Here is a 26,692-nt window from a genome sequence, read left to right as displayed (position 1 = left end):
GTCCCTCTTCCCAGCAGCTATGTTAAAATTATGATGGACTATCAGTTAACACCCTCGTACTTAACAGTGAAACCACATGAGCTTTAGACTGCTGACATCTTTGAATGGTTTCTATAGACGTTGGCATCTAGAAATCTAACTACTGATATTTAAAGTGCATTGATGTTCTATAGCTTCATGACAGCTTGTTGATGTTTTGCAAAAAAAAAAAATATAAAAAATGTGGGTAATGGAGTGTAGGTCATAAAAATACTGCCATTACTGGTAAAATGACTTATTTGAAAAGCCATCAAACAGCTAAAAATTTAAAAGATGTGAATAAAATTTACCTTTGGAACCCATTTGCGACACTCTTATTTCAACACCTATATGATAATAGCTTTGGCCATCATATTTATTAGTTATGATAACACTAGACTCCAGATAACATATATTTGTGTAAGAAGGGGCAAAAGGTTATTGATGACAGTAAGTGCATCCTTTTCCAGAAGCCCGCTCTCTCTGATGCTGGCTCTGATTGTTCTGTGTACATTTTATATGCTTTTGTTGAATTGCATGAATGGTAAAAAATAACACACTATTTTGGAAGAATCCTTGTAGAGGACGTGTTACATCTGTTTTTACATACACAGGTGTCTGCGCTGCTAGACAATCACTGTGGCAGATGAAGTGGAGGGAGGATTTTCTTTTGTAGATGAAGACCCCAGAATTCCAAGTTGGATTAGAAAGCTTTGGGTGATCTGACAAACACTTTATTTTAGGCATTTGAGATGTATCAGCTAGAAGCAATGTACTCCATCAAGTATTAATAGGTTAATCTCTTTCTCCCAAAGATAAAACTTGAACATATGCTGCCTTAAACAAGAAAAGGAAAGAAGATATTAATGCTGGAGTACATGGCACATCTGCATTCATGCCAAGATCTCCCTTCTGCAGCCATACAGGACACATTTAGACCTGAAGCTAAAGCAGATGGGCACATCATTCACTTAGCATTTGAACTGGAGGTCTGTGTGGTCAGCAATTCTGAACAATAGCCCCATGGGATTTTAATACTCTGCACCAGCAAGGATGGAATTGACCAGTGTCCAAAAACGAAATGCTCTCTGCTAAAAAGAAATGACTCCCGGAGACACATTAGGAAGAAAAATTCATCCAGAGTTTGGTGTCACCGGGCCTCTGCTGTCTGCCGCTTTCTCCCTGGGGATAAAGCTTCAGATGTGAGCAATGGGAGCCGACAGGAGGTGGGCAAGTGAAAGACAGTGACAAGAGCGGATCAAAGAGTGTGGCAGGTGACAGGGACGTCATGCCATCTACTTGACAGAGCAGCAGGGTGTCTTTTTCACCAAGATGAGCAGCACTGCAGTTAAAACACAGATGAGAGGGAGAGAAAAGTCTCTGCCCTCTGCTTTGCATGGCGTAACATGAAAAAAATGGAGAACCTTTATACTACACAACCACTTGTGCTACACTGTAGTTGACGGCTGGGCGTAGACCGGTCCTAAACCAAAGAATCTGGTGCTTCAGCCTGATTTCTGTACACATCATCCCCTTCTCACTGAACTCTAATCATGCACAGTACTGATGAAAGCATGGCTAGATCCTCATTTACATTTGTGTTTTCATTATGAGCCACAGTTAAGTAGAAAGCATTTGACACCTTCTATAACAACAGAAACACCTTTAGTTCTTTTGTGGCTGCAGGCGAAGTACAAGTTAAGTGATATGTCATATTACCACAGAAGCTTGTGAAAGCATCAGCACAAGAAAGTCTTTTGTTTTCTGTATGTGTCATAGCAACTCATCAGCTGTCAGATGTGTAGTTACAGTTCCTCAACCTCTAGCATTTTATTAGATATGGCACATAGTCACAAATGCTAACAAGCTAATCCTAAGCATGTGTAATAGTTACCATGATCAGCATTTCAGTGTGCTAACAATAGCTAATCACAGCAAAGTTCAAGATGATGTGGGTTAATTCTGCAGGTACTATGGTACTAGGTTTTAGATGTGTCCTTGAGCCAACACAGCTAATTTAAATGGCTCAATGACCTCCTCAACATGTCTCCAGAGGCCTGGTAACAAACTAATCATTTGATTCAGGTGGGCTGACCCAGGGTGAGCTGTGGCTGTGCATTGTTTCAAAACTTTATCTTCCACCAGAAAAATGCCACGATGATGCTAACGTCCCAAAAATGCTTGCCAAAAAAGTGCAGAATTGAGTGGGTGAGTGTATACCTATGTTGCTTTATATTCTAACAAATCTCCACTCATGCTACATTAGCTTTTAGCATTTCCTCTTTGCACTGTGACCTTGGATATTCAATAATTATGAGATTATGTATCACTCCTCCAAACACGCTCCTTCCGGTTGTCATCTATATAGGTTCCCCTAGTTCTGCAAGCTGATCATTCTCGTTTACGTGCCCCACCCTTCCTCCTTCTTCTCCATTCTTCAACTTCTTCATTTCTATTTAGTACACGGGGATCTGCCAGGCCCTTGAGTCATCGCCAGTCCCCTTCGAGGCCTTCCCCAAACCGCAGCTCAATTCATGTCAAAGCATTCACCTACTAAAACGCTGTCAAACTTAGATGAGGATGTGGGCCCAGCTAGTGAAATGGACATTATGTAAGAGGAAGTAATGCTGCACCAATAAGTGTTAGGTTTTACCTGACAGACAAAAAGAAGCAGTCTTTTGATTCAAGGTCATATTTTGAGCATTTCCCATTATCAAAAGTGTAAGAATTTGCTGCTCTTTTCAGCTGCGTAAATTTAATGTCTAAATTTAATGTCCATTATTTCTATCAACCACACATTCTAAAATGTAAGGGTCTTAATATATATTGTCCCACCTATTGAGGTTTATTTTAACTAATGAGATAATCTCTTGATGCCAGAGCGGCTTTCTTTCTGTCTGAAATTGAAGCCTAATTAACTTTGATGTTGTGTACTCTTTTTTGAGGACACTGTGACCTTTAAAGTGACTTACCTGCACACTTTGTCCTGCTGATCAGTGGGGGCCCGGGTGCTCCGGTGCCTCCTTCCCCAGGCCGGGTTAGCAGGACACTGATGTGATACTCTGTGTCTGGCTCCAGGTGCCAGACCTTGTATGTAAGCGAACCCACACCATGAGTCTCTGTCCAAGTGGACTGGCTAGCCCGGTACTGGATTTCCCGCCGAATGACCGGTCCATCCCCCACGATGGAGTTAGTGTTGAGCTGGATGATCAGATAGGTGGGACCTGCCCGCAAAAGCTGGGGGGGTGCAATCGGTGTTGGTGGCACTGAAAGGCAGAAACCAAAATAATTTCCTGTGCATTTTTTTAAAGTACTAATTATTTTAAATTCATATTAGAATCAGGTTTTGGAGGCAAAATTAGAAACAGGAAAAACTCAATTAAAAAATGCGAGTGCGTCTGATGGAAAACAAGTTTCATTTTTTTCAGCAGAAAGGAAAAGTCGAAAAATAGGAAAGGAGAAGTGAAGGATCTCTGACATGGATTTTCTCTTTTTATTTTACAGTTTCAATAACATTATTTCTGCTCTACTGGAGCATTTAGTCATAAAAATCTTTTAATCACATCAGTACTAGGAGAAAGATAGATAGAGCAAGAGTGTGAGAGGCTCTTGAATGCTGAAAAATCTTAATTTTCACTCTAATGATGCTGAATAAGAGCTTATTTGCATGAATAATTGCATAACTAATTCAGTACTCTATGCGCATAAAAACCTACAGCCTTGATAGATAATATGACCCTCATCAACCAGGCGAACATCAAATTAATTCATCACACGATGGTGTGGGTGAGGAACTGGGTGTGCAGTGATTCTGACTGACATATCGCAAGGTTATAACACCTGCCTAAAGATGTTTTATGACGTGACATATTGGGGCGTAAAGAACGAGACGGTGTTTCAACAAACAATTCCGCACCTTTCAAAACACACCTATTTTATGTTGACAGACAGTGTCAATGATGTTTCTGTTCTGCTCACTCATTAGCAAATGTCAGTGACAATGAAAGTGTAAAATAACCGTTATTTTGGAAAGACTTGTTATTTTGCTCCATCACGTGTAGATCTGTGCAGCTGAATTCACCCAACACTGAAAAAGCTTGTTGAAAAGGTGACCATGTCAGATGTTGAACACTGAAAATCGTAAAAGGTAAGAAGGCTAGAAAACGATAAATACATGTGTTTCAATTTTGTCAAAAAGGAAACTAAAGCACAAAACCTCTGCAAACTCTACAGAGACCAGCAGATTTGAAGCCAGGCTCTTCTTGTTTCTTGCAAGGCAGCACCGCTTACCACTTTAAATAACAGCCACACAGAAAGACCAGTCTGTGGGTCAGAGTGGACACTGCGTGACGGTCTGATCACAACCACTTAACAACAAAATTCAATGTCAGTAAACAGATAAAATTAGATCAAACCATTTTAGGGTATTTTCCCCAAATCCTCTAAAGGATCTCTAAACCTTTTTCTTCTGAACCAGATTTAGATCTGACATCTTCAAAGGCTACGACTGAGCTCTGACTGGCCAGCACATTTACCCACATCAACAACATCTGTGGATGTATAGTGCTGGCTGGGGCACATCTAGGTAATCAGAATCCAAGGTAATCCAAAATCATAGCTTTTTATAAGGTATGACTTTGGTCTAGCTTATTAATTGGGACAAAAATGCTTCACAGCTGCTATATGGCAATAGCACATTTTGTGGTTGCCAGTTACAGCATTGAGATTCAATACTGCACTGTTTCCAGAGTAAGAGAGATTTTTCCACTGACAGGCTCAATAGTTCTGTGACTTAGGACAAAAAATTGAAATTAAGCACCATTTGGGATACTTGGTAGCTGAATTCATACAATTGACATAATAAGTGACATATTTATAATATCACACCCATCTCCGCAGTTCAGTTTGTCTACAGACGGACTTTCAACAAATCAGTAGTTACATGTAATGGCAGATGTGGACCATGACAAGGATGCTGTCAGTCTTTTCAGCTTGATGATCACTGCTATTTATTTGAGTGCACAGACAAGGAGCTAAATGAAAGAGAAGCTGGGACTCAGTGGGTGAAGGAAGAGAAAGAAAGACCATTTCTCAGGAAGCTGGAAGTGCTTCTGCATTCATTTCTCTGCTGCTCAGTGAGAAAGAAAATTCTCTCTGCAAAGAGTGGGACCTGTAGAGACCAGGTATGAAAAATTTCCATGTGTCAACTGATGAGAGAAATCCCTGCTGTGCAACTCCAAGAATCCATGGCTTGAATAAAAATTGCCCTCCTGGAGATGGTGTTTCACCTGCACAAAATCAACCAGAAGAAAAGACCAAGACCGCCCAGACTGATGGCGTTGCTCTAAATATGGGAACGCTGCATGTTGTCATCTTATTCGTGTAGGGGGGAACTTGCAAACTCAAACTATTTCATCTGGTGTGCTGCTACGTCTCCAGTAAAAAGACAAGCTGAACAGAGGGCTACCCACGGTCAACAAAGCAAAATAAGCAAAAGAACATGTCAGCGATTGGGTCAGCCAGCAGGTATCCTTGAGATCTGTGCCAGGCAGCTACTGTACATTCAGTTATACAACAATCTACAGCTTCTCGGTAGAAATACACACAAAACACTTTTACTTTGACACATTCAATTGCCCAGCTGGATTACACTCGAGTTTTTTTGCAGCTGCCGGTAAGTAAGTAAAATTTATTTATATAGCGCTTTTCACAGATAAAAAACACAAAGTGCTTTACAACACAGAATAATAGTGTCCTCACACAGTACTGGACTGACAAAGCTTTCCTTCCCCATTAATAATTTAGACCCCACAAGATGGGAAAAAAATACCAAAGTTTCCTTTTAGTTTCCTCCCAGCTTTCTTAAGAGCTCAGAGAACAAATCTAATGATTTATGCCCATCTGGACAGGCAAATGTGTTGAATAAATGAGAGAAACAAGTAACACACTCAGAACAGCTGATTTTGCAGAGACAAAACTATGATATCAGAAATAGATGAAGCAGCTAAACACATAATGCACAGTGAAAGTAACACAACTGCTGCAGAAAAACCGAGGAGACCCAACAGAACCAAACTCTTTGTTTATTTCTCTTAAAAATCCACTCAAAGCATTGTATTTCATCCTCGGATATTTCCCATTATTGTGGCTATTGCAGCTGTTTGGATTGCACAAGTGAGCATTTGCTGGAGAAAAAAGGATAATCTACGTGTAGCTTCAACATTTTTCTGGCTGAATGTGAACAGAAATGGGAGGCGAATGATTTTTGCTGTCTGAAGTATGGATCTCTGTTGCAGACACTTTCTTTAATTTCAATTTTATATACATGACACCATATAACAAAAAAACAGTCTTCTTAAGCCACTTTATATTACAAAGTAAATACCCTACAGTTCTCACTGACCTAATCCCAGTGCGTTAGGTGACCCATCTGAGGTTGTGGATGTCTTTCTATTTAGCATGTGTTGTTGCTGCAGAGCTTATGATGAGACATCCATCACATAAATTGCTCTTACCAGAGACACAAGGAAGACATACGGCCCTCTTCTTAACAGCAAAGATGAAGGCAAAGTAAAACTAAAAAGCTCATTAAAAACTTATTTTGAGGCAAAGTCAGCAAATCTCATATACTGTACATAAACGATGGCCATAGCCACAGGATATCAAACGTGTTTGGATTCTGATTCTGCCGGAGGTTTGTTCCTGTTTAAAGGAAGTTATCACTTTCTACTGTCATCAAGTTGTTGTGGTTTTCCCTGTATTATTGTGCATGAAAATGTTTACAGTTTACCTCTGACGATTAGTTCTCCAAAGTTGGACACGGCGGCACCTCTGGGGGACAGGGTGATGCAGCGGTAGAGGTCCTGCTCTCCACGCTGTGCCTCCACCTGGAAAGTCGCCATAAGCCGCTTGTGACTCAACCGAGTCAGCATGGACGTGTCCAGCAGCACGCCGTTTCTCCGCTGACAACCAGAAAAGGTCCACAGAGAGAGAGAGAGAGAGAGCATTGAGTGCACCGACCCAACCGTATGTGTTTACCTGCATCTGTCCAAGTCATTAAAAATAGGTAAGCATCTGAGAAGCAGACAGGAAGACAAAACAGGGCTGGAATTAACCACATGGGAGGGCAAGATAATAAATGTGATAAATGTCACTGGTCACAATCGTTTGTTCACTTTCAAGACCAGTGACACAGGCCTCCCGGGTTGCTGTTGTTTCCAGCACCGGGGCTCGAGCTGACGTCTCCTACCATGCTAATGTGTCAGTGCTCCAGGCATACTGGAAATTGGCTTAAGCGGTGGAACAGGAAATCAGAGGCCAGCACTCGGAATGAGCTGTTCCAGGTGCGAGATACAATATATACAGCCTCTCGCACAGTATAAGTAGATTATTATGTAAGCTGTCGCCTGCTTACACTTTTCACCAGTAAGTGGGTTTGACATCCGCATGTTTGAATTGGTTTAGGAGGATGGGGGGAAAATACATTGCTGTTAGAAAATATGAAATTAGATATATAGTGCCAGAGTACTGCCTACAGCTACAGATTATACTTCAATTTAACTTTAGCCTTGGTATCAATAAAATCTGCAATCTTCTTTTATGTAATCTCTGTTTAAATTTGTTTCCTACTTTTTTGGTTTTAAAAAAAACACCCTTTTTCATCAGTTTAACATGACTTTTTAATGTAGAGCATACATGCAGTTTATTTTGTTGTTGTTTGTTGTTTGTTTGTTTCCTGTCTGGCAGCAAGCCCTGCGTCATAATGCAATTAAGAGTTTGTATAATGACTAACTCAGGTTTGGATTCGGCACATGTTGATATTAAATAAATAGCATCTGAGAGTGCCGTCTGCGATTTTTGGGCTCATGGACAGCAGAGGAAATATGATGTAAATGGATTAAGAAACATTATGCTAACAATTTGTTTGGACTAGCTAAACAGAAGAAAGAGTGGAGGAGAGCAGCTCCAGATTGGTCCAGAGAGGACCTCTGCATTGGCAGGGAGATCAAAGAGAAAACAGCAATTAGCAGTCTCGGTGCTGACGATCAAACAGGCCCTGAACAACAAATGGAGGAACAGAAGGTGGTAATGGCTTATGATATATCTCCACTCTCTGTTGTTACCAGTTTTTGGGTTTGTTTCCACTAAATGAGAGGAGCAGGGAGGAGTGTAACATGTGCTGACATGGGCTGAGAAGTTGCAGCACTTTGTCAAATTACAGAAGACAAGCCTTCTATTGTTTGAATTTTCACATGTGTGTATAGCTCAGTCAACAAATTTGCAAAGTCTGAAAGTGATTTAAAAAAATGGCTCTTTCATACACCGATGATCTTCAAAGGCTTCGATACAGAGAAGAGAGGGTGGGGGTGAAATAAAATTGAGTGGAAACACAGGGGATGGATCACCAAGTATACAGAGATCTCATTTGCAAAGTGTCTTCTCCCTGCTGCTATCATTTCAAAAGCATTTAGATGTGCAGGCTTCAAGGCCAAAAAGAAGGAGTGGAGGCATTCAAGGATGGATTTATGAAGACTAATATTAGCTCATATTCAAACTATGAAAACTATTTTCAGTTGCATGAGAGAAATGACTTTAGGGGCTTTTGTAAACTAAATGCCATCCCAATCAAAAAGCTAGAAAAGCAGAGGCACAAACTGTCAAACGGCTCTGCGCACAACACAAGCATTAAAAGGCAAAAACTCTGAATCACAAACTTTCTGAATTATGTAAGAATGCTAAATCGCACTACTATTACTGACATAAAAGATAATGGCTCCCATTTTCTTTAACGACTACTGCACAGTTAATTACGAGGTCAGAAGAGGTGGCTTCACGTCTTTGCCACCAGGTAATTCTGCGATTGACAATTAAGAGACAACCGTATTGACCTTCCATGAAGTTAGAGGACTTGAAATTTTAAAGCAAAAAAATTTGCATTTGTTAGCATTTTTCTTTCTTAGAGCTCCAAAGCAGGGATACTGCATAAGAGAACTTCAGACGCCAATGAGTTTTGGACACGGGAGGATTCTGTGCAAAAGCCTGACAAAGTTTGACGAGAGCCATATGCTTATGGCTAGACGCCTCGGTCAGATCACGTCTGCTCCTGTAAGGTGCAGCAGTGGCAAGTACATGCTGGCAGTGAAATGTGGACGAATCAAAAACTAGCAACAGGGTGCTGGGCCGCTTGCGTCACAGTGGCTTCGCCATCTCTTATAAAATCTGCTGCTAACTTCTTGATGCCAGATACTAAGGGCACCTTCAGAAGTCCTGCAGAGTCCGTGCAACGCCAGGCCAGAGAAGTTTTGGTAGGATGCAAATGACTAACCACATATTTTGCAGGGGTACTTTTAATGTTGTGTCAGATCAATCAAGTTTGAAAAATCTATTTAAAATTTCAAGCGGTTTTGGTTTGAAGTCTTCTGAAGTGATGAGCTGAATTCATATACTGAATATACTGTTGGGAGTTCAATAAACTTAATAATCAAGCCTCTGATGATGATGATTTTAACAGGCTTCCAAGCATGTGGTGTTTGATGGTTAAGACTCTTGAGACCCTTCTGTAGTTTGAAGTAAACAGATATGATGAAGAAAACTGGCTGTGCGAACAGATGTGATATGGTTAAAAAGGAAATAAATAAATAAACAAATAAGTAAGTAAGTAAGTAAATAAATAAATAAATAAATAAAAACTGCATTTCTTTTCTGCAGTATCTTCAGAAAAGAAATATATATTTGTACTGTACCCTACAAAATACCCGATTCCAGTTTCATAACCACCCATCCATTACCATTGTTTCATATTAGACATTAAAATGGCTAAATAGACTGTGTTGACAGACTGCTGGTTCAGAACTATCTGTCCAAAATCTGCAATATAAGTAACATCTGTGGCCACAGTCATCAAATATTAATACAGATATCAATATCTTATATTTAAAAAAATGCTAAACTAATAGCATGTAAAGGGGCCAAAAGTCTATTATTTATTCATTATCAGTAAACGCTCCAAATTTATTTTAAGCACCAATAAATAATTTGCAAACATGGGATTCAATCATTGCAGCACTAAGAGCAGTCTCCATGATGATCATCTCTCTGATCCACTTAGCAGTATTGAGCTGTATCAGTACTAAAACATAAGATTGTATATCTGTACTTTGGGGCTCAATGATAGTCAAAATGGTACACACGCTTTAAGTTTAAGTTTATTTAACTTCCATCCATTCGTTTATCCCTTTTTCAGGGTCGCAGGGAGGCTGGAGCCTATCCCAGCTATCTTAGGGGGAGAGGCAGGCTACACCATGGACAGGTCGCCAGTCTGTCACAGGGCTAACACACAGACACAGAAAACGATTCACACTTTTGGACAATTTAGACTTTCCAATTAACCTATCCCCACTAACTACATGTCTTTAGACTGTGGGAGGAAGCCAGAGTACCTGGTGAGAACCCAACACACCGTGCTAACTGTATAAGTTGCATTTTCACGTCATTAGAGAAAGTTGGACACAGTTCATCTCAGTCACCTGCTGTGATGTAACACAACAGGTTTTAAATGTTTAAAACCTTGTGGACACTTAAGTCATTCAAGTTCAACACCCCTCTACCACATCCAGACTTTAATTGAAAATCCAGGATTGCTATTGTTTCTGATTAGAAATAATGTTTGATGTTCTTCAGCTAAGGGTGAAAATGTGGTTGTGTTTGTTAAGCTGTGTTGTGTCAATCTGAAAATAGGCCCGCCATTGGAACACAATAAGTGGTGATTAAATACCCAATATGTCAATCTCATGATACAAAGCCCCTGTCCACTTGAAAAGCTAGTATGGTGTGTAAATAAAAATAATTTTCCCTTAAAAGTCCCAAACTATCCCTGACCTAGACTAATTTCCCCTTTAAAGTCATCTCCTTGTGCATCCTTACATCTGTTTCTTTGCAGGTTCTATTATTAGATTTCTCATTGGAAGTCCCACAGATTGTGCTGGTGTGTTTTCAGTGTGTTGTATGCTGGCACACGATCACACAATGAAATTCAGATTGACAATCTGGCAATTGGAGCAGTTTGAAAGAGACACTGATTTCTGTGCTTCAAGCAAGTTTTAAGTCCACTGCACCGTGCACAGTGCAAGGTCAGAGCGTGACTTTCATGGAGCAATCTAAAAGCACCAGCAGCATTAAGAAACCAAGAGATGCACAAGAAGAAGATCTGGAATGAGGAAAATTGCTGCATTTGGGAGAATTAATTGACATTTTTTTAGGCTCTGGTTTGTATTCTGCTATGTTTGAAAGCCAAATCACAAACAAATCTCTAAATCTGAAACAATCACCATATTGAAAAGGAACAATGATACAGTCTACACTGCACTGCAGTCCTCAGTATCCCTAAATTCACTGTGAGCAAATGTTTAATGGTGCGTTTCAAAACTCCACATCAACCCAATCGGAAAAAATCTCATTCACTTCTTTCAAGGTTTTGTGCTCTGGTGGACTGAACTAATATAAATGCCAATGCACAACTGGAATAATGAAGGATAATCACAGATACCACTGTTTTGTCCCTGCTTGCAGCTAGGGCATCGAGTCTCAAGACTTTTCGGTAACACATAGATTTACATTAAATCACAACAACATTTGTGAAATTTTCATACATCATCACAATTCATTTAAAAAGACAACCCTACTTATATCATATATCTTAAATCTAGATACTCTCTAGTTTTTGTTAAAGAAAAACAACTATTCAATAAAAAGTGTAGATTTAATTGGAGAAAATTATGTATCAGAATTTCAGGAGGAGGTGGGCCTCATTTTAGGTGTTATGTAGAAGCTTAGCTGTGGCCTTGACTAGGGATGGGTATCGTTTAGGTTTTATCCGATACCGGTGCCAAATCGGTACTTTTGAAACGGTGCTCAAACCGGTGCTTAAAGAATGGAGAACACAAACTTTGTCCAAAAACCTCTCATGTTCAGCTGTTTTTTGTAAAAAGATAACAATGTTAGCCTTTTCTGCAGCTATGGGGCATATATGGCATCACTCTTGGCTGGAAGCAGTGCTTAAACAATGGAAAAAAAACACAAACTTTGTCCAAAATCCTCTCATGTTTAACTGTTTCCCACTTTTTCTTTGGTCATTTTAGCCTTTTTGTCCAGGGTGAAGGGAGTATCTGCCATCAAACAAGAGGACAGCCGCATGTAGCTATGATGATGTTTGCGAGCGAAGATAATTAATACAAAGAAAACACAAACACGCTAATGTGCACAATCCCTCGGTCTCACCTCCAGCAGGAAGGGCTCAGCCTCAGAAACTTTTCCCGTGGCGACACACTGGAACGAGGCATTCTGCCCGGCATTCACCTCCACGTCACCCAGCCGAGAGAAATGAGCCACCTTGTCTGTGGTAGGAGGACAAAACACACACACAGAGATACACAGTGATGAAAGTGCCACATCTGGAGCTGAGCTTTGCTGTCTAAATATACTGAAAACACAGATGCTAAGTGCAATTTATTTAGAGCCTGTACATTAAATATACACCTAGATATAGATAGAGGCTCACAAACATCACTGCTGGCTTCTGTTCACTTTTCTAAACAACTATAAATGGTTCACATGAGCATTGTCCAAAGCACTTTTCAAAAATATTTAACCACAAAAACAACAAAAGCTCCGTTGATCCGTTTGGAATGGACATCACAGCTGTGACATGGCAGTTATGTGGCAAAAACATGAAATAGGTGAAAGAAAACGATCCATGTGTCCCTGGAAAAATATGAAAAATGCTTTTGTACCATTGGGTTTTAGAAAAAAACAAAATGATGGGCTTTACTTTTATGGACTGCCATTGCCACCATGTCAGCATTTGAGAGCATAAAGGATGCAGCTAAGACTGAAGGCAAACCATTTTTGGAAAGCTGTATTTCTGCGAGATCAAATGTTTTTGCTACTTCCTTAACTTCAACTGCTCTTTTTAACGCCAAATTAAGAATAATGGTAGTAATAACCTAATAATATTCAATGGAATAAAGTAAAATGCAAAACAGTAAAGCCAAATTTCAAAAACAAGGCTTTTCTTACCTGCTGCTGTTTACATGGTTACATGAAGGAATTCATAAGAGGCAGTTTGAAAAGCGTCTGCATTGTGCTGTACACCTACGGTCAGTCACAGTACTCTCTGCCAGTATATAAAACACAAGTATGTCCGTTCACTGTAATGTGTGGAACACTGCATCTGCATATTGCTAATACATCTATACTGCCTTCTGCTATTTTGAACCACATTTTCAGGTCCTTTCTTTAAGCTACCTTGTATATTTATGAAAGAAAATGCATTTGCTGTTTCTGTAACAGAGGTTCACCGCAATCTTTCTCATAAAAATTAATTCAAAAATGATAACTGAATTGTTTTTTATCAATATTTCCATCTGTTGACACTTTGTTGACAACTGCAAGTTCAAATCCTGATGAATAAATAAAGAAAAGAATAAATATTGATGCACAATCAAAATAGGCATTTTATTAAAAATGTTTCAGTTTAAACATTTGATGTTTTTTTATTTCAGGAAATATATTTATGGGAAATATATAATTTTTAAAACTGACTTTAAACTCTTTCTGCAATAGCTTAGTAGTGGTAGAGAAAGGAAACAGGCACTGATGTAACATTTCTTTGTTTTGGTGACTTTCTAATATGCTCTACACATTAGATTAATGCAACAGGTGAGTTATAGTTTATTAGATAAACCTAACTTAACTAAACACTGTTTAACACAAGAGTTCTGCTACTCCTGGATCATTTTGAAGGCTCAAGTTTGAAATGCTGTGTGTTACTGATTGCTGATTTTTTTTTTTTAAAGTATTTGACCAATTTGACTTCATAATGGTGAATAGTGAGGTCCATCACCTCATTTGATGCAGTATGTTGATAATTTTGGACCAAAGCTGAGCGTAATCATGAAGTAAAAGTGTCTAAATGATCATTAATGAATTAAAAGGGCCTCTTGTTAACTGAATTTAATATAACTACAACAACAGTTTGTGGTTCCAATGGTTCCCGGCCTCTTCGTGGTTCCCATTTGCCTATGGGATTCCCCAGCTACTTGTAGCTGTCCTCAGTGTCTGTAATGTTGCCTTCTGGTTCGATCCCGTCAGTTCTGACTACTTTCCCTCTCTTTGTTACCAGCCGACACTTCTTCAGTCCGAATCACATTCCTATGTCCTTGCTGTATATCCTGGTGCTGTGGATCAGTGAATCAATGTCCCATTCACTCTTGGCATACAGCTTGATGCCATCTATAGAATGACATCTGTTGATCTCATATAGTTCCAGGCATTAGAGGATCCACGTGTGGGGCATCGAGTCATAGGCCTTCTTGTTGTCCAGACCTTCCCCTAGGGGGGGCGCAGAGCCATTGCAGGGGGGGCGCAGTATGAAAAGGGAAAAAAAACCAAAAAAACAACGCTTGGACACTGCTAGCACAGGGCTCCCACACAAACGCAAAGCAGGAGATGAAGCATCGCTGAATATGTTTCCAAACCAACTTCATTCTAAGCCAAAGACTAGAAAATATGGTGAAGCAAGTCTTCCCTTTGGTTTCACCTGCACAAGTGCAGAGGTAGGTCTCCCCTGCATACTGTAATTGGCTTTCCCTTTGTTGGGAGCACATACTGGGCTGTTCAAATCACAGACAAACAGTATCCTACAGGTGTGGACGTAGCGTAAAAGAGTTAGTAGTTTATTTTCTTACTACCTGTAATTTATTTGAGATTGCTTGTATTTGCTTATTGTTTACTAAATGTTTGAGGTGTGAAATAAATTGCAATGGAGCAAAATATGGGTGTGTGTGGTTGGAGGATGTGTTTGCGCAAACATTTTTCTTGTAAAACAAAGGGGGGCCTAGCAAAAAAAGTTTGGGAACCGCTGTTGTAGTCAATCCAGGCGGTGCACAGGTTAGTCAGTCTGCTCTTGCAGTCTTGGGCGACTGCACTGTCTACTGGCTGGTGTTTCGCTCCTCTGGTATTCCTGCTCTTTCTGCGCCCCGCTCATGTACTGAGCCATACATGAGTTGATCTTAGCCGCAAAAATGCTGAACAGTGGCATATTTCAACATTTGCATAGATTGGTGCATTTCCATTACAGGAAATACAATATAGTATCTTAAAAATACTATTAAAAATACGCAATATATCACAGACCCACCCAACAGCCAATCTAATTTCTCTTTGCTTGTTTCTGCAGGCTGTTAGAATAGAGTGCTGGAAACATTTCTAGACTAATTTTGGCCTGAGCAAGCATTCATTTAGGTTTTCACGCTTCCAAACACTCTTTAAACAATGAGAATGGGTAACATAGCTACCCCCTTAAAACAACACTAATGAACAACATTCTGAATATAATGAGAAAATAATAACCTACATTATATAAGACACAGAGCATACTGAGAGATTCCTTCTGTGGCGTTAGCAGGATATGTACTGTGGGAATTATTTCTACTGGCTAACCAATGTGATGGGCAAAATGTAATTCAGACACTTTCATGCCTGGTTTCCACGGCAACTAACAGCAACATCTGCAGAGAATGGGATGATAGAAACTGCATCGAAAATTTTACCTTTTTGCTCATGTTTCTCTTTCCTTCTCTGGGCCTTTTGGTGCTCCGTCCATTCAATCAGCATAGTAACAGTAAGTAATTTCAGGTGCATATCTCAAACCACAACTAGCTCATTTCACACCATAAGTGATAAATTGGGAAGATGGCTAATGTGGCATTAAAAGAATGAAAAATTAACAGAATGGATACCCAATGGACTTTTGTTGTTGTGCCACCCTGAGTATTTTGTATGGAGAAAACAAGCCAACTTTAAAGTCTTCTCTAAAAGACTAACAGTCTCAGGGCCAATTATAGAAGGAGTCATTTGAGGATGAGGCAGTTGCATTAATAGTGACAGAGAAAATTTAATTTAAATCTAAAAGCCTAGTAGGTTGGATATGTGACTTGGTGAGCCTTAATTAATAGTGTTAAACATAAAAAGAGCCAAGGTAAATTGAGTCTCAAATGTATTCTGTCTGTCTGAAATGCTGGCTTTTTAAATTAGTGATGCTGCCTCTGCCTCCATGATGCAGGAGAGATTGGTTTGACTGAAACACGTGTTTAGAATAAAGGCACGGACTCCAGGGGAAAACAAGACAAATGTCAAATGAGTGGGAATGTAAACTGAGTAGCGGTTGCTTTTGAGCTGAAGCTTTCCTAAAGGGGCATACTATTATTCTTGTTGCCTGCAGGGAAATTTGCACTGCCTTACTAATGTTTACTTACATCTTTGTTTGAGTGTGTGTGTGTGTGTGCATTTGCTGTTGCAGCTATACACCAAGTGCAAAACTCTGCACGTGTATGCGTTTTTCTGTTCTAGATTTATGTGTGTGTGTGGATATGCTTGGTTGAGCACAGATGAAACGCATGAATCATGTGCTTCATGATTCATGTGTTTATGCTGCACATATAATATGTTCCAGTGCCTTGCAGGGACATTGTCCCCTAATGTGAGCTTAGAGGCATGTTGAGGATCCAAACGCCACCATCTGCACGAAGGCTAAACTCAGCCTGGCTCACATATTGAGGGGCCTTGGCAAAGGCACCTACCACCACTCCATCACTAATCACCATGGACAAGTATCCTACTCCTCTCAGGACAGGGTCACAGAGGGCAAGTGCTAAAGTCTGAGCAGAGCTTCGATTTGGAAAAAAAAAAGAATCTGCATGCTGGTTTAAGAAAGGGTTTTAGCTCCTCTGTCGGTTTCCCAGTGTGGATTCAATGAATTATATAATGTGGCCTCGCTGATTTTTAGCAGTGCCAGTAGCCCTAGAAAACGAGATCTGAATTTCATGAGCTCATAAATACTCCACATTATCATTCATTAGCATTTTCCCACATTTAAGCAGCTAAAAACAATATTTCCATTCTCGCTCCCTTCTTACTGAAAGCCAGACTGGATGTTAGTTATAAAGATTGGAATAGAGAAGTACTTGGTTTCTGAACAGTACGAATGGCGGTATTTCGGGGTCGTTCAAGCATGACTTGACTATTCTATTTAAAGCCGCATGAAGAGATTTTTGACCACAAGGGGGCAGTGAAACAGTCTAGAACAGCGGTCCCCAACCTTATATGCGCCACGGACCGGTTTATGCCCGGCAATATTTTCACGGCCTTTAAGGTGTCGCGGATAAATACAACAAAATATAACCAGTACCGGTACCGAAAAAAAGAAAATTTATTCATAACACACGTGAAAAGACCCAGGAAAACCGAGTAAACGATAAAAACGATAACAAAATAACGCTGAAAACCGATAAAAACCCTGAAAACTATACATTTCACACCTGAGCCTCAACTCTCGCGGCCGGTACCAAACGACTCACGGACACCGGTCCGAGGCCCGGGGGTTGGGGACCGCTGATCTAGAATACAACACATTACAGCGCGTCTGGTAATATCATTAAGGGCTTTGTCTTTTTGCTTCTCTGAACAGGGTTACTGGTAGACAAGTAGCCAACTACAGTCTCATCAAAAGAATGGAGTTTGATGGCAGTAAATGAGATATTAGTGAAATACAAAACAATTATGCTTTAAAATTTAGCACTAGTTTTATATTTTCATTCACTGAAAAGCTACTGTAACTGAATAAGTTGAAGAATAAGCGCACTTAACTGCCAACAATTAGTCATATAATATTTATATATGCTTGATTTAGTTTAAAGATATACCAACACCCAGTGCAGAAATGGCTTATTACAGAGTAATTATGTAATCTAACACTCTGCATCATATCACAACTGGCCAATAATAATTGGTCGAAATTACAGCATTTAAATGACTGAAACAATTATTTAATAAAACACTAACACCGAGCCCATTATCAGTTGATTCTCAGTACTTGCTGTTTTGGCTCCACGTTATCTGTTCTGGAAGTCAGCATGCCTTATTGAAGCTTTTGCAATGACCTCTGCTTCCAGGCAGACCACTCAGTTCACATTAAGCTTTTGTCTATGATGCCCAATAGAGCTAATCATCTTGGTAATGGCACAGCTGTGAAGAAAAAGGTCTCATATGATGGATCCAACATCAACTACTGTACACACTAAAACACAGTCAGGGAGTGTAATAGTAATTTAACAGAACATAACAGAATTTTCAATAACACCCGTAAACCACCAGCCTCCCGATATCCCAGTGATGCCAAAGAAAAAACATCTCCCAGAGAGGATCAAAGTACAAACACTAGCTGTCCTTTTCCTGCCTGTAACATCACATTAGCTTTAAAAGCACCCGGCTGGGAGCATAGCGATCAGTGGAAAAGGTCGGCTGTTCTTCCAGGACAAAAGGGACACCTCCCGCTGTGTTATTGTGGGTCTGACACTTGGGCATGTACCAGTTATGTGTGCCGCGGTTGCCCCCCTGTCACCAGAATGGTTTCATAGTCTTCAATCACTTTTCAGAAGCTGTTGAGTTCTGTGGCCTGGACCACCATTGTTATGAGTTGTAGAGAAGTGGGTACTTACAACAGGGGTAATTGAGCAGCACTATGTCGTCCAAGGCAATATAACCCTGCCGCTCTTCAGAAACAGTCGCTTCAAAGATGACCTGTGAAGACAAAGGGTAAAGTAAATGACTACACCCCGCTGCATGCTGAATGGCAAATAGATTGGGTAAAATTAATATCTAAACGCCTGGCAAGAACAGAAAATTCACATGTTTTGTTTCACTTACTACAAATTTAAAGGGGAATCTTAATTGTAAAGTTTTACCCTGGCATTACACCATAATCAAGAATGTTTCATATCCGTTGTGTGGTATTTTTCAAAAGCAGCAATTTAATCACAGCTAAATTAGCATTAGTTATTAGCAGAACCTTTTCATCTCTTTAAAACACCAACAGGGAAATGTCAGGCTTTAGTGTAAGCCCTTCAGAATAAAGACGCCAGAGCCCTCTAGAGCCTCTTTTTGTATTAAAAGGTCAAACAAGCGGCAAAGATATCCATTTGAGACCTAAACACTTCTGAATGTAAGGCAGCTACAAAACAGCTTTTTGCAGAGATACAATATCTATGCCTAAAAGTATTATGTAGGGTCTACCTTACAATGTGAAGCACCTTGAGGCGACTGTTGTTGTGATTTGGCGCTGTATAAATAAAAATTAATTAAATTGAATGAAATGTATGTATATATGCCTAATGTACAATGCAGAGCACTGCTACTGGTAGCCACTTGATTTTTTTAAACATAAACATGCATGTTGTCACTTATAATGTATGCTACTATCTTTATAGAACATGTTGCATGGTGTCATCATATAGTAGCTTGTCCAGCAGAGTGGTTCTGGCACCCGGTGGTGGTGAAGTCATGGGGATATAATGGTTTACAATAAACACACAAATGCTGCATCTCCAGTGCCCATTTTATTAATCTGCTGTCTTGGACAGAGCTTTGGAACATGCTCCTGTTGTTGGAAACTGCCAAAGCACGTGCCTCCAGATAAAAAACAACAAACAAAAAAGGTAAATGACGTTGAAAATCCTGAAAAGCAACAAGTGGATCTCTGAGTTAGGATTTCTCTGTCACAAACAAAAGGTAGCCAGCACTACAGAACAGGTGGAGGGGGGGACTTAGCCACTAATAGCTGTCATTCTGAATAATAGTAATGCCAGAAGTAGGAACTGCTCATGTACATGTACCTACAAACATTCCACCATAAATGCAAAGTTAACGCAATCTTGCTGCCTTAAAATCTAAATGACAGACGTCAAAACACTTTTGTTCAGCAAAATGCATCACCATGTCTCCTCTGTTGTCATATACTGGTGAGCAGGTACATTTACTTGATTACTGTTAAGACGACACAGCAATTTGTGATCTACTAAGCCCAAACGTTCAAGGTTCAGGTGCTGTACAATTTGATATGTTATAAATGTAGACAAAACCCCCCATGAATCCTTATATGACTAAAGATCTCTTTCCGTTCCCCGTTGGCCCTTTTATTAAATCATCTGCAGGAGTTCTTAAAAAAACAGCCTAAATATTCAGTCAGTCATCTAAATGAGCCAGCCACACGCAGCGACTCGGAGTGAACGTGCAGGCCTCCCAGCATGCAACAAAGTCATTCTAGGTTTCCGAGTAGTAATTACAGTCAACAGATCACAAATCATTCCCGCCGCAAGCAACTCTTCACTTTGTACTACAGTATGACAAACTCTGAACTTGGGGACTGAGTGCATTAACACCTGGTAAGATGAAAGATGTAGCTGTGCCCTGATTCAGACATTCACCCACACTTAATACTGCTAGTTGTCTATGCTAAAGTCCGGTGGAAGTCAGACTGTGACCGTGTACTTAGACAGGCAATAGAGTGCAATGTTGACAATACATCAGGCTTTAAGTGCCTGAGGCAAATCAATAGCACAAAAGGCTTTGGCAGATGGATACAGACTAAGGCTTTCTTTCCACTAATTTATTTTTATTTTTCATTCCTATGTCAGGCCATTAGAGACGTCTGACCGATTAACTCTACAATTCATCACGCGTCAACACACCCACCACCATCGATTCACTCAGCCCCATGCTTTGAGCCATCATTAAGCCCCTCCACATCTGCCCTCACTTATAGACGAGTGTGTTTCGCTATGACTGTGTCAGACGCTGAGGAATAATGTTGGCATACAGTAGCTATGCATATTCACACAAGTCATTATACAAACGTTACAGTAGAATCCCCTTGCACTATTTACAAATAATATAATAATACCAATGATAAGGACTGACAGAGAAACACTACAGGTGGCCAGAAGCTTGGCGCCACTATCAAAGCTATAAACAAACATGTTAAAAAAAATAAAATAAAATATATCAAAACTGAAGCAGACTGTATGAAAATCAAAATTTGTGCCATTGCCAAATCAATCAATCAATCTATCAATCTATCTATCTATCTATCTATCTATCTATCTATCTATCTATCTATCTATCTATCTATCTATCTATCTATCTATCTATCTATCTATCTAATTTAGACCTGCGATGCATTGCATCGGGTTTTATATACGATTGCAAATATTATGTATAAGCTACTCTATGTAAGCTGTATTAAAAGACAGAAACAATGCATAGAGAGAAAACATATAATACTCATATATGTATGCACAAAGCAAAATCTATTTCAACAAGCAGTATAAAAGATGGATTTGTCCAACTGAAAATCTCAAATTCAAGGTCATTCTCCAGCCTTCTCTCAGCTTCGTTTCTGTCTTCTTTGTTATGACAAAAACAGGCCATGGCCACCCACCCCCCCCCCCCCCAAAAAACACAAAACAACCAAAAACTAACGCTGCAAACACACCTGTGATGTGTGAATAAAGGTTTGGTGCACTGCAAGCAGCAGGGTGCCATCTCTCAGGAAGGAGCCCTGTGTCATTGTCAGCAACCAAAGGAAATGACATGAGAAGCACATCCAAATCAGAAAGCAAGCTCAGCTACAAGCCAGTGAAGACAGTTGAGAACAGTGCTGCACAAGGGCAGTTACATTTGAGGTAAAAAATCATGCAAGAATTTTAATATGCACCTCCTGTGGCATCGTGTTTGGCTCATAAAATTCAATGCTAGAGAATTGATAGCAGACTAACAAATAACACATTGATAGTAGACTAACAAAATCCATACAACGTCCCATTAGGCCTTCGCTATGAATACATAAAATGAAGAGTGGAAGCTGTAAACTAGATTGCAATAAAAACAAGATTTGCACAGTAATTAATATTTTTAGCTTTTAGTTTTTATTGCAGAATTGCAGGAAACATTTTTGTGTGCACACTAATAAAGAAGCTATCATTTGACACAGACACCAACATTCTTCATGAATTTATTTAATTTAACCAGTTATTAGAATTTTTGATGAATGTGTTGAATAAAAATGAGAAGGATGTCCTGTTAATTGACTTCTTCAAGTAAACTTAAACTAACACTACTGATCTATATTGGCTTTGTCGCATTAAAACATAAATATATGAGAAGCAAGTGGCCCTGCCACGTTCCTTTAACAGGCTGAGGATGAGTACAGTGCCTCCACTGCAGTGTGATATAAAGGACCAGACAGCATATGCTGAAGGCTTTCTTTCCTTCTGTGTGTGTACTTAAATGTGTTTATGCAGTCACATTGAAGGGACTTGAAGGGACACAAAGAAAGAACCCACAATATAAATCATGAAATTTTAAAGGGAAAACTTTGTTTAATGTTAAAGTAAGGTTACTGTTAGGTTCAGGTAAGTCTATGTTCTTTTGAAATGATGAAAATTGAACTGTGCGTGTGTTACATTTTCCAAATATTTAGTCTTCAAAAATCTAATCATTCTACTTTTCAGAACAAACTGATAAAAACTGAAAATGTTCCACACGGTTTGGTGCATAATAATTTGGACAGTAACATTATTGTCACAATGGGAATCACCAACTGCTCTGTCTCACCCTGAGATACTTTTTGAGACCCAGGCAGTCGCTTCTTGTGGCTGATTGTTTGTAGATCATTCTACCTTCAGTTTTGTCTTCAGTAAATGGAATGCACATCTAGTTAGGCTCTATCCATCTAGAAGTCCTAGAACTGCTTTTGTGGCATATTCTGGGTCATTATTCACTAGCAGTACATGCTCATGCTGAAATATAGTTTGGTCTGTTTTTCCTGTTGGCTGAGAAATGAAATGAAAATTACAGTGCTTTTAAAAAGTGTTGTAGGTGCAAAAATGCCAAAAGACGCTGCAAAAACTGTAAAAACATATTTTAGCCCATTGCTAGGTGGTTACTAGGCGACAAGACTGTGTAGTCATATATCATGTATAGCTCAACTTTTGAACACATAAATAAGATATGATGATTAAAACAATGGGATCCTTTCATAAGGCATTGTAGGTGCATAAATGCAAAAAATTGGTCATTTTAACATCATTAACATAAACCTTCAGAGTGAACTGTTGTAAAATGGCACTATATGAATAAAACTTGTGTGAGCTGAATAATTTTGTAATTACATGAATATAATTCTACAGATAACTAGAAGAGAAATTCTTACTTAACCTCTTACTTAACCTCTTATATGTCAGATATGAATTAATACAGTCAAGTTAACAATGTCTGTTGCTGTTAATGCTAACTGCAGTTGCAGTTGTATCAGTTCTTTGCAGTAATACAAGTTTCAGGAGGATGCTTATAATATGAAAAAGAAGCAATATGGTGCTCTGTTTCAGTCAGCATTAAATGAATAAAGCTTTGATACGCTGGAGAATGTGGAGCTGTTATCAGTGAGATAAAATTGTGCTGGGCTAGATTTGGAGTGAATCCCTCATGCTTAGGTAAGCAATCCGATGGCAGACCTTGCCACTACCAATAAAAACAACTATGAGAGGTAATAGCTTAATGCAAATACATTGAATGACTATTGCAGAAATAAAGAAATGTTGGAAAGACAATTCTTGTCTGGTCTGTTTTCTTTTCTTTTTAAAAAAAAATCCAATTTACATAAGCTCTTCTATAAACTGGCTTTAGAACATCAAGACATTTTTCCAGGAGTCCAACTTTTACAAATTTTGTTTTAAAAGTGTCTAAAACAAAACAACAAAAATTGAGAGGGTGACCTTTTGCAGCTACTAAGTAAGAGAAGTAAGTAACGAAGGAGAGAAGGAAATTTATAGGGGTATGGTAAGGGTGTAATACTGAGATACATTCAGGATTAAGGCAATGTGATCAAGAGGACAAAGAGTAAAAAAAATAAAGGGTGAATTTTTTTAAAGAGTGTTACAAAGAAAAAACGTTTTTTTTTTTCAAAGAGCACCAAGATGACAGAGAATGAGTGAACCTGTCTGAACTCATTTCCTCTCTGTCCCTCAAAGTCCACTCTCAAACAGCAAGTCTCTTCACCAGAGCCAAGCAGAGTCAGGCAGAGGGTCATGAACTCAGTCAAATGACACCTAATGATTTAATCAGAGACTCAGCAGTGCAGGTTTATCTTCCATTACAGGTGCAATGAACTCTTGTGAAACACGGCTATAGTCTTCATCTTTTAAGCTGCAAGAGGAAGGACCTGTTATTAATGGATATTAATTGACTGATAAGGCTGCATGTTTAGGACACCTGAGTGTTAAAAAAAAACTATATACAAAGTCTGAATTAAACAAAATATACACAGAATTAGTGACAAAGGGCAAAAGTCCAATTTATTCTCAGCAATGAGGACCAAGATCTGGCAACGGTTGTACGGGGACCAGATACCTCACAGCAACAAGACAGATACCCCATACTCCAGAAGGAGCTTCCACAGGACACCCTGAGGGACGAGGTTCAATACCTACTGTACAGTTTACACGTGTAGACTTGTTGGGCAAACCCTGATACACCTTCAAATACCCTTGAGGGAATACTCCAGTGTTCCATGACCAGGACAAAAACCACAATGTTCCTTCAGAATCTGAGGTTTCAACTAACAGACACACTCACCTCCTCCTGGCATGGGCCTACCCAGTAAAGCTGAGAAACCCCTGAAGTTTGAACACACTCGCCAGCCCCCCTTCATGAAAAGAGGAAGTAGAACCACAGTCTGCTAATCCAGAGGCCCTGTCACCGACTAACACACAGTGTTGTAGAGTGGTGTCAGCCACAACAGCATCACGATATCCAGGGCCCTAATAAACTCAGAGAGAATCTCACCCACCCAAGAAGATCTGCCACTAAGGAGCTGATTATTTACCTCAGTGACCTCACCCTGAGTGATTTGTTCCTATGCTCTCTGTCGACTATAGAAGGCATGTCAGGGGGATTGAGGAGCTCTTCAAAGTAGTTCTTCTATCATGTCCTCAGTTCAGCAGAGGTCAGCAGAGTCCCATCAGCCCTCCTTGCTTTGGCTACTGCCAGAGTTGCAGTAACCTTACTGCATGGTAGCAATCGCCCTTATAGGGGTGTTTTGTCCATAAAATGTTTGTAAAGCACATTTAGCCTGGCCCTTCACCTAGAACACATTTACCTTGGGAGACCCTACAGGGCCAACGACAACACTGCTTCTAGTATCACCAGGGTACACCAATCCCTCTGCAAGATAAGGTGGTGATTCATTCTATTTCAAATGAAAGGATACAATAGAAATAAAAATAGATATAAAAAAGATATAAAAGCACACACAGCAATTATTATTGTTTCATGCATTACTGGGCTAGTCTGTTTCCTGCTTCTGGACGAGTGGTTGAAGAATCACTTCTTAATATGAGAAACAAAGTACTTCTAAAATGTATGTGTGCTCATGATGCAGAAGAATATATTTTAGACTCTCCAGGACTCTAAGTACTTGTCTCCTAGACTCCTTAATTACAATATTTGATTAAACATACTTTCACAGTTTGAATTAAAACTGGATCTTTTTTATTGTCATTTTTGATATAATCTTTTTTAATGTGGCTGTGCCCTTATCCAAAATAATAAAACAAAGCCATGCTAACTTAAACCTTGATTTTTATATAAGAAACTGTTGGTATGGAGCACAAAAGATTATCATACAGTTTCCTAGATTGATTTTTTTTTTCTAAAACTACATTTCCTCTACTACAGCTACTTTAGCCCACAGAGTTGGACAGCTCATAGTTTGGATAAGTTGTCCTGTCTCTAAATAGATGTGTATCATCTTCTAAGAGGACTTCCTGCCAAAAAGTTGGATACATCAGAAAATATCCTATTTTCAAGGACAAAATATGTTAACATTATATTAACAATGGACATGTAGAATCCGGAACTATTGGCCACGAAATTTAAAATCTTATATCAGTAAAAGCCTAAATGCTGAAGGCCAAGAGCACCTCAGATCACGATCCAACATATCTCTGAAGCAGCCTGTCTTCCCTCAGGAGGTGTTGACACCCAATGTTTATTGAGTATGCTTTGAATTTAATCTATTTAATCTCCACCACCAGTACCACCAGCAGCTGCTTAGGGACGCACTTTCTCCCCCGAGTCCTCTGATATGGTGGTCCTACCCCTGTGTGGAGCTGCTGCTCTGTGGCCTGCTGTGGCTAATCTGTTGGCTGGCAGTGCTGGACAGTGATCTTTATCAATAGCACTGAGCAGATGGATGTGTGGACCCCTGTGGGGCCTCTGGAGAATACTAAAAAGAGGCACAGAGCCTCTCTCTAGGCTCAGCCCTTCGCGCAACAGATAGACACACTTGGTTCCTTTGTTTAAGCCTCTTCACTCTTCTGCACACATTTACCTGCTCCATTACCTGGTGCCAATCATCCAGGTTTATAGGACAAATAAAGCAATCTGTCCTGTGTCTACATGCCTGGTGGAAGGACTTTAGAGAGCAGTGCCTTCTCATCACTCACACATCTTGAACATACGTCACCAAGGTAGTAGATTACATTGCTTATGCATGCCTGCATGAATGGTAAACACTGCAGTGCTAAGCAAACTCCCCATCTGGTCTCACTTGTCTGATTGTTCTCGTTAGCTCCCCCCTCCTGCCTCCACCTTCCCCTTTGCTACAGTCCGTGGCATGCAAACTTCTAACATCCATAGAGAAAGGAAGAAAATCATTACTTTAAATCATTTTGGCTGTTGTGAGAGTCGCTCAGGACAGAAGAGCTGAGGATGGTAAAGCTCA

General features: G+C 39.7%; 1 protein-coding gene across 8 annotated transcripts in view; it reads right to left on the bottom strand.

Moving 5' to 3' along the window:
- The window catches only part of LOC113014322 (receptor-type tyrosine-protein phosphatase U-like), a 253,584-nt gene that overhangs the window by 89,811 nt on the left and 137,081 nt on the right, over nt 1–26,692 (bottom strand). For all 8 annotated transcript variants that reach the window (XM_026155754.1, XM_026155756.1, XM_026155755.1 and 5 more), the window contains exons 4-7: nt 18,573–18,654; nt 12,295–12,410; nt 6,809–6,980; nt 2,991–3,284 (exon numbers count right to left, since the gene is read on the bottom strand). In XM_026155754.1, coding sequence (XP_026011539.1) covers nt 2,991–3,284; nt 6,809–6,980; nt 12,295–12,410; nt 18,573–18,654 — 664 coding nt within the window. The remainder of the gene's footprint in view (nt 1–2,990; nt 3,285–6,808; nt 6,981–12,294; nt 12,411–18,572; nt 18,655–26,692) is intronic.

The sequence above is a fragment of the Astatotilapia calliptera genome, chromosome 22, assembly GCF_900246225.1.
Source record: "Astatotilapia calliptera chromosome 22, fAstCal1.2, whole genome shotgun sequence".
NCBI classification, from domain to species: Eukaryota; Metazoa; Chordata; class Actinopteri; order Cichliformes; family Cichlidae; genus Astatotilapia; species Astatotilapia calliptera.
The sequence above is the reverse complement of the archived record's forward strand: the minus strand, read 5'-3'. Positions and strand labels throughout refer to the sequence as shown.